We start from the raw sequence: 16,442 nt of genomic DNA, 5'->3' as shown, positions 1-16,442 counted from the left end.
GGAAGAGTCGACGGTCGAGGGTGGCGATTTTCCAATTGGAAAGCGCCTCATATTAAAAGCGTCCGAAGAACAGCCTATCCCTTCCAGAAGAGGTAGCTCGAAAAGCCATTGTTCAAGTGCCTATCTGCTCATGCTATTGATGAGCATGGATCGACCGATACCGGACTTTAGCCACATAAAAACTTGCTAGGACTTTGTCAATAAGTGCAGGGCTGTCGTACCCCTCTATTGCTGGAAAAAGTAAGATTAAATAATTTCTTGACGCGCCAGAGAGAGAGCGAGAGTGCACCTCGTGGGGGGAAAGTAACAGCACCTTGTGAAGAGAGGGATGGAAAGAAAACTGTATCATTGTCAGTGAACATGAGCCTGACTTGCAAACTTTGCTTCTGATGCTACGCTTCTGAAACGCGTTCACGCGCCGACAGTGACGGCGGCAGGGAAGAGTCTGGTGAAAGGATGCTGAGATGAATTCGTTCTTGGCGATAGTCCTGCTCAAACTTTGGGTGATATTCTGTAGTCGCTGCGACGTGTGATCGTCGGCACTCTAAATTCTGCAGGTGAATTTCTATCTTCTTCTCATCTCCTACTTCATTGTAAACATGAAGAATAAGTCTTTTTATGCTGAAGTCCCTCCCGTACTCGGATCCTCCTCCATACCTTAAGACTAGGTGTTCTGGTTGCCGGTGAGAGGAAGCATTTTGGGGCTCCGGAGCGAGTACATAGTCAAACATTGCATGATTTTCGTCGTGGTAAACGGCAATGAGAAACAGGTAAGGATTTATGAATCAATGCAACACAGTCCTACGTGCTTTGAGGGCCACTTATTCTTTTAGGCAGATACTCGTCCCCGAGGACTGACTCGATGGAGTCTACGAGCGATGTCTCTAGTTGAACCTGTCGATGGCATCGTGCTTTAAGGTCGCCAGCTTACGAAAGTGGTTACATGTACTTGAACTTCAGTTTTAGCTCTTCTTCGTCCCTCCAAACAATGGCGATGCTTGAAGGATGCTTCTGTTTAGAACTTGGAAATCTATTCAGAAATAGCAGCTTTCGTATTACCCACATGGAGTGAATAGACTCACTAGAATGTGAATTAGATGTTCATGGAGTCACCATACACCAACCCTTCTAACGGTACTCAGATGTGTGGAGCTTGTTTTACCTTCCTCCCACACCCTTCGGAATTAATTGTCTTGACATGAGCGTGTCTTGTGACCGTAGGGATGATTTTTGGTGGAGTATGTCAGGCGGTACGTCGTGGTTTTTGCCATGCCCCGAAAGGTGCGCAAATTAGTACTCACTTGCTCCGCCTCGCAAACCTCGCATTCAGTGCATTAGAATGTAAATGCGCACCCAAAACCTATGACGATTATGTACAGCTGCTAGCTGTGCGAGTATTTTCTAACGATCTGATTTCTATTCTACGATATGCAGTTGGGGTGACGAATTATGACAAGAGGGGTTGAGAATATTTCTGGAAGGTCTAATATGTCTAATTCGACGGTGGTGGCTCCAGCCAAAGCTATTGTTAATGTGTCAGCTGCACCTCCAGCCACTACCCCAGTCCTGTCTCCACCTCCTGCATATCTCGTGCCCTCTGCATCATCTCCGGAGGGGACGTTGGTCATAGCCAAAACTCAATCGTCAGACATCTCATGGATTGCCATAGTAGGTGTGCTCGTAGCATTTCTCGTGGTCGCAGTAATAACCCTCATCTGGTTCTGGTACAAGAAACGAGAGTACAAGAAAGCCTTGCAGGAGCATAGGGATCTCTACGAAGAAAATGAGGCCAACTTCAATCGTGAAGGCGAGGTTGATGAGGAACAAGGAATACCAAGCAAGACAGGACAGAAGATTCTGTCAGATTTTGAGCGAGCGCTTGCGAGTCAGTCGGCGTCGAAGAAGTTCGATGGAGGAGATGATGGGGATGACGCAACATCTGGAGCGAGAATTGTGGAGCAGGGCATACCTGTCTACACGAGGGACAAGCATGTGGTCGAGGGTTTCAGGAAGAAGGACTCAGGGGGGTTTAGGAACAAGGTCTTACCGGGGGATTTCAATTGGAAACAGGAGGAGAATTTCTCTGACGAACTGTTCTACAAGGGGGAGAAAATGGGAGTGCGATACAGTAGAGCAGAACTAGGTAACATTGATTTTCTAACCAAAATACCTTCGAGCGAAAAGGTTGCTTCGAAGGTTGGGCGTTCGGAGAGCGAATCGGCGAGTTTACTGGGAACTCTCAACAGATCGCACACCATTGCTGCATCACCAGCCAGAGAGGAGGAGCGGAGTAAAATTGGATGGAAATCACGAACACTATCACTTCCCGCTTTCCACCATAGATCATTGCAAGGGTCACGCGACACAAGCGTAAACATGAAAGGAGAAAATAGGGCGGAAGCACCGCGCACAGTCATTTTCCCTCTTACGCCGCATCCACATGCGTTGCCATCTTCTCCCTCTCATAGATACTCTTCCACTGCTTTTGGTGACAATCTCGCTCCTGCACCGCTGGCTCGGGTATCATGTTGGAAAGCGTCTCGGCTGTCTGTTCAAAGCAATGCAGCTTTGAATAACCCTACTTTCATTGTTCCGCCTTCCACCCCTCCCCCCCTACTGCCGCTTCCTGCGACATTAGGCGAGGCAGATGAGCATGGGAGAACATTGAAAGGATCTAAGAAGGCGGAATCGAAGTGGGCGATTGCAAGTTATTGCCCCTCTACTCCCCCACCTCCTATTCCTGTTCCATTTCTGTCTCCTCTTGCTCCTCCATCTCAGGAACACACCCAATCTCTTCTTCTTGCCACATCTCTTACTCTATCCACATCTCCATCTTCCCCATCTTCTACACTTGGTGCAGATGGATCTCCTTCTTCGGGGTTGTCGCATGCAAATTTCAACGAAGGTGGAGATCTTTCGTCTCAGCCACCTCCCCCACCTCCTCCGCCCCCTCCACCATTGCCAACTCTCTCCTGCAGGAAGTTCATTAATCTTCCAGCTCCGGACGACCCGATGAAACTCACACCACCACCATCTCCTCCATCAAACCCGCACGAGGAAAGAAAGCTCACACCGCCTGTATCTCCGGAATGTCCACAGGACGGGAGGAAGATTACACCGCCTCCATCCCCTATACCTCCATTCCCAACTCTGCCCCGCAAGAGTGTCACTCCACCTCCATCCCCTCCACCCCCTGTAATGCCGAGTAGTGCATCGAAACCAAAGCTGGCTGCATTGATACTACCTGGACGACCTGATCTTGGAGCTGATAACGTAGAGGGTTTTAGAATTAATCGTCGCTCACCAAAACAGCCGCAGAAGATGCGACCTCTCCACTGGGAAAAGCTCAAACCAGAGTCGCACAAATCAATGGTGTGGGACAATATCACCAACTCAATGGAGTAAGTCTTCCGAATTTCCTAAATGTGACTCCTGGTACTGTTCTACGGAAGAGGCACACGGAAGAAATCGGGACTTATATGTTTTCTCCTTGGCTGTTCTCGTCTTGTGTGCAGGCTTGATGAAGAAATGATCGAACATATGTTTGGTGTGACAACTAGAGCCTCCGAAGACGAAGGTCCCAAGCAGTCTGCGTCTACAGTTACAATTGAGAGGGCTGAAATGCTTTATCCAAGAAAAGCTCACAACATTGCCATTCAGCTTCGTGCGCGGGGATTATCAAGAATAGAAGTTCGCAATGCTTTACTAGAGGGTGAGTTTCTTTCATGTTTTGCAACGTTAATGTGTATGAAGCTCTAATTCTGATGACAGGAACATCAAATCTTATTCAGCTTCGTTTATAATGACGAAGATGAAGTTTCTCAATTTTGCAGGCGAGGGTCTGAGTCAGGAGATCTTGGAGCTCCTTGTGAAGATGGCTCCCACGGATGATGAGATGACTAAGTTTCAAGGCTATCACGGTGACCCAACATTACTTGGTCCCGCAGATCGCTTTGTGCAGGGAATACTTCAAATTCCGAGTGCTTTTGAGCGCCTTAATTCTATGCTATACAGGGCATCGTTTAGCGAAGAGCTTACCCAACTTCAATGTACAATAACTACACTCGAGGTAATGAGGCGCCTCCTAACTCTCAACTGAACACCCAAAATTCGCCATGAATTAGTATTTTTGTGTTGTCGAGCTTCCCCGTCTAATTCAATTGCGTATTGCAATTTTTGGGGTGGCCTAATTCTAATTTTGCCACGTTGGATGGTGAAGATGGCCTGCAAGGAGCTGAAGAGTAGCCGCACCTTCACGAAACTGCTGGAGGCAGTCTTAAAAACAGGAAACCGGCTCAATACGGGAACGTTTCGAGGGGACGCCAAGGCTTTCAAGTTGGACACTCTACTGAAACTCGCGGACGTGAAGGGAGTAGACGGGAAGACGACACTATTGCACTTCCTTATCAAGGAGATCGTCAAAGCAGAAGCCTTTCGAGCTGCACGATTAGCCGGTTTCCACGACTCTTCCACACCATCAAGCACATGGAGCTCACTGTGCCCGTCTCCGACCTGCACATCTCCTTCCTCTCCTCTTTCTCATTTCGCAAGAGGTATGGAAGCTGAGCTGAACAGATGTCAGAGTGAAATTAGCAACAGCAGCAGCCTAGGCGGCTTCCGGAGAATAGGAATGGATGTAGTGAGAGGAATTCCAAATGAGTTAGATCACGTCCGGAAGGCCGGCGGTATGGATATCTCAACAATAAGGCTCGGTGTAAGTAGGCTCCAAACGGGACTCCAAGACATGAAGACGACGCTGGAGAAACTGCATGAACCTAGTGAGGGGGTCGGAATCGGAATTAGAACCACAACGTATGACCTAACCGACGATGTGTTTAGCGACAGAATGGCGGGCTTCGTTGAGGACGCGGAGGCAAAATTGAGTGTGATTCAGAAGGATTTAGAGATAGTCTTAGCGAGTGCAAAGGACATTAGTGTATATTTTTACGGAGAGGCAGACACAGCGAAGAGCACACAGCCCTTGAAAGTATTCATGGTCATGCGAGACTTTCTTGCAATGTTGGAACAAGCTTGTGAAGACGTGATGAAGGGCAATGCTCCTCTGCCACCACCATCAACAGGACCGTCGAGACGCAATAGTTTGACTCTGCCGATGTAGACGACCGATCTCAGCTGACGGAGCGGGCTTTTTCGACGCGGCTTGTAGATAATCATTCTGGAGCCTCATTCTGGCTCTAACAGCGGCCTTGATTTTTGTACCATTTTTTTTTTTTTTTTTTTTTTTTTTTTCATTTCTCATAAATTTGAGATGTACCAAACAACCGAAGCATCGTTTCCAGCAATCAGATGCTCATAGCACGCAACAATTCGTGAGTTCCTTTCTTGTGGATGCTTTGAATTTGCTCTTTGTTTGGTTGGTTTCTTTGTTCAATTGTTTTGGAATGTGCGATTCCTTGCACTTCGACAAAGCTCAACTGAGTCAAAACGCAGTCCTCCTTCGCCGTCAGTCGTCAAGATTGATTTGCAACAAGAGCTAGTGACGATCAGGAAGAAATCACGCGCGCAAAGCTTGAGGTCACCAAAAGCCAGACTAGCTTTGTGAATGCTTCACTAGCTTTCACTTTTTCCTACCCACCGTTCCCTTTGCTACTCCATACATTCAATCTTTCTGAATTCTGTCTTCACTTGCATTTTGAACTTCCTACTGCATTTATAAAAGTTAACGGACTTCTCGTTTTGCTCATTAAAAGAGGAGAAAAAAGAAAAAAGAAATTTGTTCTGGTTATTATCCATAATGCGTAATATTTTATAATTTCAGTATCTTTTTCTTTTTCTTTTTGGGTTCACACTTTTCTTCATTAAAATACAAATACTTCTAGGTGGAGAATTTGGAATTTAAACAAACAATAAATCAAGGACTAGAGATGAGCTCCCATTGTTCATGGGAGTGAAGTGAGGAGATGAGAATTCATGGGAGCTGGAGTTGGGATTGGGGTTGTGTGTGAGGGTGAGGCAGGCTTCCCTCCGTCTCTGGAGGAGGGTGGTGGAGCCCGCTGGCAATAAATACTACTGTTCAGGTGGGCACTTGGAGGGTGCGCAGTGAGCCTTGGAGTCACAGATGCGAAGGGATCGCGGCCCAATGTCGCTGGAGTGCTTGCGGGAAAACGAGGTTAACCCGGGCAGCCGCCTTCGGTCATCATGGCGAGAGGGTCCGGGCGCGACCGCTGCGGCAGGTGTGTCCTGATGCAGTTTTCGTGGTGTAGTTGGTTATCACATCAGTCTAACACACTGAAGGTCTCCGGTTCGAACCCGGGCGAAAACACATGCGGGGATAGCTCAGTTGGGAGAGCGTCAGACTGAAGATCTGAAGGTCGCGTGTTCGATCCACGCTCACCGCATCGCACTCGCCTTTTCTCCGTCGCGTCAATGTGTCCTCCCTCCCTGCAGCATCTCGCACAACTCTGCTTCGCTGCGGCCACGAAACCACCGCAGCCCAGCAGAGCGACAGCGGAGGGAGGGAGGCTCTACCCTTCCCTGCCCCCGCAGCCCGCTTCAAGTTCACACGCCATGAGTGAGTTGTTCTCCGTTCCAACCCAGAAGGATACCGAGACTAACTATCCCTGTAAGTCACCGCTGCGTTTTCCTCAACACTTTGAAGAACCATATACTTAGAACTCCATGTGAGAAAGCATGTTCTCCTATGAACACTCACAACCAATTCACACTTTGTGGCCCCTTCTCACCTCCCACTCTCCTGATGTGCCACACCTCATTTGCACCTTTTCCATGCTGCCTCTATTCATGTTTTTAGTTTGGAGTTGAGTTCACACTTTTCTGCATTGGAATACAAATACTTATAGGAGAGAGCAACAACATTAACAAGTTTGTATGGCAACCTATACACAAAATTGTACAAAAATAGGAAAATTACACAAGGTCAACAACAACCACGGACAGATATGGATACAGAACAAACTGAATCAAAGAAGCTTATGGAGAGCACTCAGAGTGGAAAACATACTTCATAGTTAGAAATACATGGCAGTGGTAATGCCAATGTTATATTGTGACACACAATCAAGATACGAGATTCTTATGGATCACATAGTAGACAGGAAAAACAACCTATTGCACTCTTTAATCTTACACTGGGAGGAAAACAAGTGGATAGGAGAAAGTATCCAAATCCATCTCACCAACAATGCTACACTAACGATTATACATGACTCTCAAGAACAAAGGATACAATCCACTTTACACATTCTTCAATGCAAGGTGGATTTATACATGAATAAACTCATTTGGTAATCTCTCAATATGCAATATACTGACACTGATTGTACAAGGAGACGACATCTATTCCATTAAGTTACCACTAGTATACAAATGGATCCCTCTTCTATCCTTTGTGGATACCAACTTAACTACAGAAATAAATAACAATGCATTACAAGGTCAATTTATATCAAAAGAAATCCTATTTCTATTTGGTCCATATCCACTAGCAACAACATACAAATACTTAGAGATCTATATATCATAGGATAATTGTCCCAATGAAGAGCAACAAGAGGTCTCCATTTCTTCAAAGATAGATAAAGTAATGCAAATTGAGGGTTTAATGATTGCCTTGTACAATAAGCAATGTGTGATGTATGCAGTGAAATATTCCAAGAATATAAAAAATAGAGATCTCACAAATTTCTTTAGAAAAATACAATCCATACAAAATATTTTATTACTACAAAAATACATCTTATTGCTAGATGAGTGCCTTGAAAAAATACAACACTTTGGCTTTCTATAAGGCATATCCATGTAGAATGGAACACTATACTCTACAACAATAGACAACTTTGTAGGTGGCATAACAACACTCATAAAAAAATAATTTATTTATATAATGTCATGGAGATATATATATATATATATATATATATTTACTCTAATATTAACTTATATGATTAAGTAACAATAAATAAAAATAGATTTATTTCATAATATTTTTTAGAAAAGCTTTGTAGAAGCTTTATAAACATTGCTTTGACTTTATTTGTATTTGTAGTTGATTGGTAGGTTAAAAACTTGATTTTTTTTATATGAACAGTATATAATTAGCTTATTTTTCAAGTTAATCACATGTTGATAGCTTGAAAAATAAGCTAATTATGTAGTACATATATTAAAAAACTTAGCCTATAAGTTAAGATATGTGTCTTACAAAGTCAACATGTTTTGGAGGTTCTATAAGATATTGCGATATAGCTCCTAGTTAAAAGTATATATGGAGGCAAGAATAAAGCCTTCTTTACTCTTATCAATACCTTCTTAATCTTTAGTCTTATTTCAAGACTTTCTAGTCTTTTTGTCTTTGGCAATAACCATTCTAGTTTAATATTATAATATCTTTGAGTGATTTTTTAGTCTTTTTAAGTGATACAAGAGCGTATTGAAGTTTTCTTTCTTTGAAATTCATCTCTTTGACATTTTGACAAGAATGCTAACTTATTATTGAGGTCTTATTTTAAAAGTAAATAGTTCACTCTACTTCTATTATTAGATTTTGAAAGTTGTAGATTACCCACTTTTAAATTTTTTTTTTTTTTTTCTAATACTATTTTTTTTTTAAAAAAAAAGATTATCTCTCCTTGTAGAAATTTTAATTTGATATTAGAGGTTACAAATTATCCTCCTCTAATTTAATTTGTGGATTTATTAATTTGTTTGAAATGGAAGGAAAAATTATGAATGCTATACTTGATGGAATTGAGAATAGATTTATAACTATTGCACATTTTTACAAATTTGTCAATACTCTAAGGATGGAAATTTTACACATTACCAATGTCAATCAAGGAAACACTAATTCCATGCCTATGGTAGTGTCACGGCCATAATCATGTAAGCTAATAATTACATATAGAAATAGGTAGAAGTAAGTAAAAGTAGGTAAAAGTAAGTTAATTCTATAATATTTAATATGGAAGCTTCCTAGAAACTTCTTAGATGCTACTTTGACTTCATAGGTGTCTTTAATTGATTTTTTGGATTAAAAACGTGGTCAACAAGTTGGCCATGTGCCACACATGTTGTTAGCTTGAAGATCAAGCTAACTATGTGGCCCACACGTAGAAAAACTTGCCTTGTAAGTCAAGGCATGTGCCCTACAAAGTCAACACATATTGGAGGTTCTATAGAATGTCGCCACGTAGCCTCTAGTTAGATAGTATATATAGAGACAAGAGTGAAGCCTTCTTCACTCTTGTCAACTCCTTTCTTGCTTCCAGTCTAATTTCAAGGGTCTCTAGTTTTCTTGTCTTTTGGCAATAGCCATTCCAGTTTCTCTTTCAATATACATACTTGTTTATTTATATTTTTTTACCTTTCTTTGAGTGAAGGCTCACTTGTCTGAATTATTTTTTTATCAAGTTCTTGTCCTTGACAGATTGACGAGAGCTTTGTCTAATCTTGATTAAGAGTGGATTACCCCTTTTTCTTGATAAGATATAAGCGTATTAGAAGTTGCGGATTACCCTCTTCTAAACTGATATTGTCCTTAGTATTTTCTTTGTCCACAAGTCCTCTCTTCTATTTGTCTTGCACGATATTAGACATCTTCTCTCTTCTAAGTGTTATCATGGCAGAACTTCTTGAAATGAAGAGTGCAATGGCTCAAATGCAAGAGCAATTGAGGGAATTAATGCTTGCAATGCATCAACTCAATTTACCACCACAAGGAGCAACAAGATTGGCAGGAAGTGAAGATATAGAAATGGTTGGAGCTGCTTCAACATCTGCACCAAACCATGTCCTTTTTCCTATGGTGGAACGCCCTTCAAATGTTAGAGAACCAAGAATTGCCCTACCTGAGAAGTTTGATGGCACCAGATCTAAGTTTCGAGGATTTATCAATCAAGTGCAACTTATGATTGAACTTCAACCCCAAAGCTATCCAACTCCAGGATCATAAGTTAGATTCATTGGTATGCTTCTTTCAGGTTTGGCACTATCATGGTTTTCATCTTTTCTTCAATGACGAGATCCAATATTGGATAATCTAGAGGCTTTTTTGGCGGAGTTTCGATCCATGTATGGAGAATATGATGCAATTCGTGTTGCAATCAATAAGATCCGTATTTTATGACAAGACAATGGATCAGTAATGTTATATGCTTCACAATTTTGATAACTTGCAACTGATATTAAGTGGGATGATGCTGCACCTATTAGCCAATTTCTCTACGGATTACAATGTGAGGTAAAAAAATTAATGCTCAACTTACCTGATCCTCAAACATTGAGTCAAGCAATTGACTTTGCTGTGAAGTACGACAATCGCCTTTTTAAATTTCGATCTGAGAACCGTACAAGTGGACCTCAACATTACTATAATTCAATGGCAACACCAACACCTCTTCAACACATACATTCAGAAGTAGATGATATGCAAATTGATGCAGTACGTTTCAAACCTCTTATCGAGCAAGAAAAGACTTGTCGTCGTCAAGAAGGATTATGTTTATATTGTGGAGAACCAAAGCACACTGCTCAATATTTTCCAAAGAAATGACACAATCACAAAATGAGGAGTATGGTTGTGAAAGAAGATAATATGTCAGAAAACAAGTTTGTCTAGCTACAATAAGTACCGTGTGGCTGGAACCTTGCACAACTTCTAGTAAAGATCCTATTCTCTCATCAGAGCCCTCTCCTTGTTTTACATTAAATGTTATTTTAGGACCTAAACATTACAAAGTCTCTGCCTTGTTAGATTTAGGAGCCTCAACGTGTTTTTTAGATGAAGAATTTACTAAAAGACATAGCATATCTTTAGTAAAGAAAACTAAACCTGTTCATGTAGAAGTCATAGATGGTCGTCCATTGTCTTCTGGAGATATTACTCACGAAATCCTTCCTATAGAAGTAATAATCAATGGTCATAATATTTTTGTAGTATTTAATATCATTAGATCTCCCTCTAATCCAATCATTTTAGGTTTATCAAGGTTAGAAAAATACAACCCTCAAATAGACTGGATTTCCTGAACTCTTACTTTCTCTAAAAGTATAACTAACAGTGTAGTTAAGCAAGTAGAGAGTCATAAGCCCAGTTCAATTAAATTCGTATTTATAGGTGCAAAAGCTTTCTTGCATGCTGCTATGAAAGAATCACCATACAATATTTATGCTACACCTGTTTCTACTGGTGAAAAGACTTCAAGTGGCATTCCAAGCCAATATCAAGAATTTCAAGATGTATTTGAAAAAAAGAATGCAGATACACTCCCGGAACATCGTCCCTATGATTGCTCAATTGACCTTCAAGAAGGATCACAACCGCCATTCGGACCAATCTATAGTTTATCACAAAATGAGTTGGCTGAACTCAAGGAGTATATTGAAGAAAATCTAGCCAAGAATTTCATACACCATTCTAAATCTTCGGCAGGGGCTCCAATTCTATTTGTGAAGAAAAAAGATGGATCATTGTGAATGTGCGTTGATTATCAAGGACTCAACAAGATTACCATCAAAAACAGGTATCCACTATCTTTAATATCCAGACTTCTTGATTAGCTGAATCAAGCTAAGATCTATACAAAAATAGATATTCTGGGAGCATACAATGTAGTACGCATCAAAGAAGGAGATAAATGGAAGACTACGTTTCGAACTAAGTATGGACATTTTGAATACAACGTCATGCCTTTTGGACTTACAAATGGACCAGCAGCTTTTCAACATCTAATGAATGATATTTTTCAAGAGTTTTTGGACGATTTTGTGGTATGTTATCTAGACGACATCTTGATCTATTCTAAGAATCCAAAAAAACATGAACTTCATGTTTGTCGTGTGTTACAAAAATTAAGAGATGCAAGACTCTATGCCAAGATAGAAAATTGTGTATTCCACACTACTCAAGTCGATTTCTTAGGTTACATCATTTCAAATGATGGACTTATGATGGATCCTAAGAAAATTCAAACTATTATAGACTAAAAGATCTCAAAAATAGTAAGATATGTCCAATGTTTTTTGGGATTTGCCAACTACTATCAGATCTTCATCAAAGACTTCTCTCAAGTTTCTGCTCCACTTACACGTTTGACTTGTAAAGACAAACTCCAATGGAATCAAGAAGCGGAAGTTGCTTTTGAATCTTTGAAGACATTGTTTGTTTCTGCACCAATCTTGTATCGTGTTGATTTTTCTAAAGCATTCTTTATGGAAACAGATGCATCGGACTTTGCTCTGGGTGCGATTTTATCACAAATGGGAACAGATGACAAACTTCATTTAGTAGCCTTTCATTCAAGAAAATTCTCAGCAGCAGAAATCAATTATAAGATCCACGACAAAGAACTTCTTGCAATTGTGGATTCTTTTCAAGAATGACATCATTATCTAGAAGGCGCTTCTAGTCCAGTCACCGTGTATACGGATCACAAGAACCTCGAATATTTTATGTCAGCATGCATATTAAATCGTCGCCAAGCTTGTTGGAGCATGTCTTTATCAAGATTCGAGTTCATCATCACTTATCGGCTAGAAAAATAACAAGGTTTATTCGATGCCTTGTCTAGACGTTCTTATCTTGCACCAAAAGAAGGAGATGCAGCTTTTGAACAACAAAGAACGGTTCTCTTGAAGCCGAAATAATTTAATCTTTGAGCAATAAAATCAACATTGACTATTGATTTAACTTTCCTTAAGCAAGTCCAGTTAAGTATGTCTTCAGACCCTCTTGTTCATGATATCAAGAACAATTCTTCTAAATCTCATGATCCATCTAAATTTGAATTCAAGAACAACCTACTCTATTTTGAAGGACGCCCGTATGTTCCAGAAAGAGAAGCACGTTTACGTGTTCTTCAAGCTCGTCACGACTTCCCAGCAGCAAGACATTTCGGATATAATAAGACTTTGGAGTTGATATCTAGGGATTTTTGGTGGCCTCAAATGTGGAAGGCACTAAAAGATTTTGTACAATCATGTGATGTTTGCTCAAGATCAAAAACTCCTCGTCATCGACCTTTTGTTAGGGACATAGTCCTTAGACCTTTTTAGAGACAAGTTTCTAGAATCTTCTAGAAAGAAGTCTCTAGAAACTTCCAGAAGATTCCTTTAATATTCTCTTAGAATATTCTTCAAAGATTCTCTAAAGATTCTTTGAAGATTCTCTAAAGATTCCCTTAGAAGGCTTTAGAAGATTCTTAGAATATTCTAGTAGATTCTAGGAAGTTACTTGAGTAGCTTCCTAGCTCTTGGGTAGTTGCTCGAGAAGCTTCATAGTTCTTGGGAAGCTTCTTGATGCGCTTCTTTAGAACCATAGGCCAATAGTATATATAGGAGTCAAGGCTGAAGAGTTCTTCAGTCTCGACAACACATCTCTTGGAGTTCTAGCTCACCTTTCTGGTGTTATTCTTGTACTCATCTGTTTAATCTAGTTCTACCACTTCTTTTTGAACTTCTTGTTAGATTTCAAGTCTGTATTTTGTGTCCGTGACAGTTTGTCGAGACTACCTTTATCTTAATATCAGAGCTGAATCCTTCTTGTTTGAGAGCGGATTACCCATCTTCTTGAAGGTATTCTAGCGCTTTAGGGGTTGCGGATTACCTTCCTCTAAACTGATATTTTCTCAATCACAATATCAGAGCTTAGTTCTTTGAGGCAGAGAGTGGAGTACCCCTTTCCTTGGAGATACTTGAGCGTTCTAAGGGTTGCGGATTACCCTCTCTTGGACTGATATTAATTCCTTCTTTTTGTTTAGCATAGCTAGTAAAAAAGGCTGTTAACATCGATTTCAGAGCTTTGTCTTCTTGATAGAGTGCGGATTACCCCTGTTCTCGAAAGCATTGAGGCATTTTTAGAGGTTGCAGATTACCCTCCTCTAAAACTGAAATCGTTTAGTGTTTTTTTTCTTTTCTTTTCTTCGAGTAGGTTTTAGTGACAGGTAGTGCTATAATTTTCTCTAAGAGACTTAGCAATTTCTTCTTCTCTCAAAATTTTAATCCATCTATTCTCTAAATATGGAAGTAGACCAGGTCATAGACAGTGCATCTCCACAAGTAGACAATAGAGTGGCAACTCTTGCAGATCTTCAACCTCTTATGAATAATGTATGAAAAGAGATTGCATTTCTTCGCAATCCAAGTAAAGAACCTCAAATTGATCTAGTGACCGAAGAAGCTAGACGCGAAATTCATAGCCTACAACAAGAGATTATTCGACTGAGAGAAGCAAGACATGTGTCACATACGACCCCTATGGATACTTCAAGGATTAGTACGAAAGAACCAAAAGCGAGTATGCCAGACAAGTTTGACGAAACAAGAGCCAACTTCCGAGGTTTGGTGCAACAAGTACGGCTTTACCTACGCCTATATCCTTCTCGTTATCCGAATGGATTTACCCAGGTTGCTTTCATAGGTACTCTTCTATCAGGAAATGCTCGCTCTTGGTTTGCTCCACTATTGGAGAAGGATTCTCCAATATTGTACGACCTAGAGGCTTTCATAGAGAGACTTACTGCTGCGTTTGGAGATAGCGATCGAGAAAGAGTGGCTGAAAGAAAGATACAAAATCTGCGACAAGGATCACGTTCTGCTGCAATCTATGCTGCAGAATTTCAACAGCTTACATGTGATCTTGATTGGAATGATAAGACATTGATGACATGATTTCGATATGGACTGAGAGATGATGTCAAGAACTTATTGATCACCATGCCTAAGGCGGATACTTTAGAAGAACTTATATCTCAGGCAATTATTTGTGACAACCGCCTCTTTGAATTACGACAAGAAAGACGATCAAGTTGGAGAAATGATGGAGCATTTGCTACATTTTCAAAAGGTCCAGAGAATCACTCCACAGATCCTGAACCCATGCAAATTGATGCGGTACGTTTCAAACCCCTCACAGCTGAGGAAAGGAAGCGACGGTTTGAACAAAACTTGTGTTTATATTGCGGAGAAGCGGGCCATAAAGCTGTAGATTGTCGGAAGAAACAGAAGCCTCAAACAACAAGACTCAGGAGTACAAGCATACAGGAAAACAAGGACGCCCAGCCACAATAGGGACCGTGCGGCTGGACATCTCAACATCCAAAATTAATCAAGGTCCCTTTCTCTCAGCTCAACCTTCAGATTGTTTTATGGTACCTTTACATCTGGGTATTCAAGAACTACAAGTCGATGCTTTATTAGACTCGAGTGCATCCGCTTGCTTTATAGATGAAGAATTTACCAAGCTTCACAATATTTCTCTTGGAAAGAAACTTAAGCCTGTCCTTGTAGAAGTCATAGACGGACGACCATTGTCTTCGGGCAATGTTATCCATGAAACTAAACCATTGAAGGTATGTCTTGAAAACCATGAGAGCAATATTGTGTTTAATGTTATCAAGACCCCTTCATGTCCTATCATTTTGGGACTATCTTGGCTTGATAGATATAATCCATTGATAGATTGGAAGTTGCGGAAAGTGACATTTCCAACAAACTCCTTGAAGGTGGAATCTGCCAAGACAATGTCTAGAAACAAATCCTTGTTTATAGGTGCAAGGGCTTTCATGAAGGAAGCCATGCAAAATACACCTCTTGTCATCTTCGCAACTCCGACTCGAGAAGATGCAACTCCGACTTTGGTTATTCCAAAGCAGTATGAAGAATTCAAAGGTGTCTTTGAAAAGAAGAATGCTGATATGCTGCCAAAGCATCGACCCTATGACTGTGCCATTGAATTGCAAGAAGGAGCACAACCACCTTTTGGACCAATCTACAATTTGTCGCAGACGGAGTTGACTGAGTTGCGGAAGTACATTGACGAGAATCTAGCCAAGAACTTCATCCGTCATTCGACGTCGCCAACTGGGGCACCAATCTTATTTGTGAAGAAGAAGGATGGCTCACTATGGATGTGCGTGGACTATCGAGGTCTCAACAAGGTGACAAAAAAGAATTGCTACCCACTGGCTTTGATCTCTGGTCTTCTAGAACAACTTGGGCATGCAAGGATCTTTACAAAGATTGACCTAAGGGGAGTTTACAACCTTGTGCGAATTAAGGAAGGAGATGAATGGAAGACAGCGTTCCGAACAAGGTATGGCCATTTTGAATACAATGTCATGCCATTTGGTCTTACTAATGCTCCAGCGGTCTTTCAACACATGATGAATGACATCTTTCGAGAGCATCTAGACGATTTTGTTGTCATCTATCTAGATGATATTTTGATATTTTCTAAGAACGAGGAAGAACATGAGAAGCACGTTCGTCTGGTACTCAAAAAACTACGGGAGTGAGGACTCTATGCCAAATTGGAGAAGTGCTTATTTCACCAAACTGAGATGGAGTTTTTGGGATTCATCGCGACTACGGAAGGCTTGAAGATGGATCCAAAGAAAGTGGAAGCAATCATGTCTTGGGAAGTTCCGAAGATGGTTAGGCACGTACAATGTTTTCTTAGATTTGCT

The 16,442-nt window shown here is 41.0% G+C and overlaps 1 protein-coding gene and 2 non-coding genes across 5 annotated transcripts; all 3 read left to right on the top strand.

The window, feature by feature from the left end:
* Positions 1-255: 255 nt before the first annotated feature.
* LOC112275378 (uncharacterized) lies at positions 256-5,327 on the top strand. Of its 3 annotated transcripts, none has more exons than XM_024505708.3 (6): positions 257-557; positions 1,222-1,281; positions 1,435-3,401; positions 3,516-3,712; positions 3,834-4,069; positions 4,220-5,327. In XM_024505708.3, exons 3-6 carry the CDS (start codon positions 1,450-1,452, stop codon positions 5,117-5,119), a joined length of 3,285 nt encoding a protein of 1,094 aa, XP_024361476.1. In that variant the 5' UTR covers positions 257-557; positions 1,222-1,281; positions 1,435-1,449; the 3' UTR covers positions 5,120-5,327. The 3 variants fall into 3 exon arrangements, with proteins under 3 accessions (XP_024361478.1, XP_024361476.1, XP_090102366.1); XM_090246240.1 differs by lacking the exon at positions 257-557 and adding an exon at positions 571-770; XM_024505710.3 differs by lacking the exon at positions 1,222-1,281 and having other exon boundaries at positions 256-557.
* An 882-nt stretch (positions 5,328-6,209) lies between these two features.
* On the top strand, positions 6,210-6,283 carry TRNAV-AAC (transfer RNA valine (anticodon AAC)). The gene has a single exon. It is a non-coding gene; the product is annotated as a tRNA-Val (tRNA).
* A 3-nt stretch (positions 6,284-6,286) lies between these two features.
* On the top strand, positions 6,287-6,359 carry TRNAF-GAA (transfer RNA phenylalanine (anticodon GAA)). The gene has a single exon. It is a non-coding gene; the product is annotated as a tRNA-Phe (tRNA).
* Positions 6,360-16,442: the final 10,083 nt, after the last annotated feature.

Source organism: Physcomitrium patens, chromosome 22, assembly GCF_059467195.1.
Source record: "Physcomitrium patens ecotype Gransden chromosome 22, ASM5946719v1, whole genome shotgun sequence".
In the NCBI taxonomy this organism is placed as follows: Eukaryota; Viridiplantae; Streptophyta; class Bryopsida; order Funariales; family Funariaceae; genus Physcomitrium; species Physcomitrium patens.
Note: the sequence above shows the minus strand (reverse complement) of the source record. Positions and strands in the feature narration are given on the sequence as shown.

What these genes read in the sequence shown, in the direction of transcription:
- LOC112275378 (XM_024505710.3), top strand. Translation starts at nt 1,450, where the DNA reads ATGACAAGAGGGGTTGAGAATATTTCTGGAAGGTCTAATATGTCTAAT. An exon ending in TCGCAATGCTTTACTAGAGG is followed by an intron (nt 3,713 to 3,833) that starts GTGAGTTTCTTT and finishes TCAATTTTGCAG; the next exon opens with GCGAGGGTCTGAGTCAGGAG. An exon ending in GTACAATAACTACACTCGAG is followed by an intron (nt 4,070 to 4,219) that starts GTAATGAGGCGC and finishes TGGATGGTGAAG; the next exon opens with ATGGCCTGCAAGGAGCTGAA.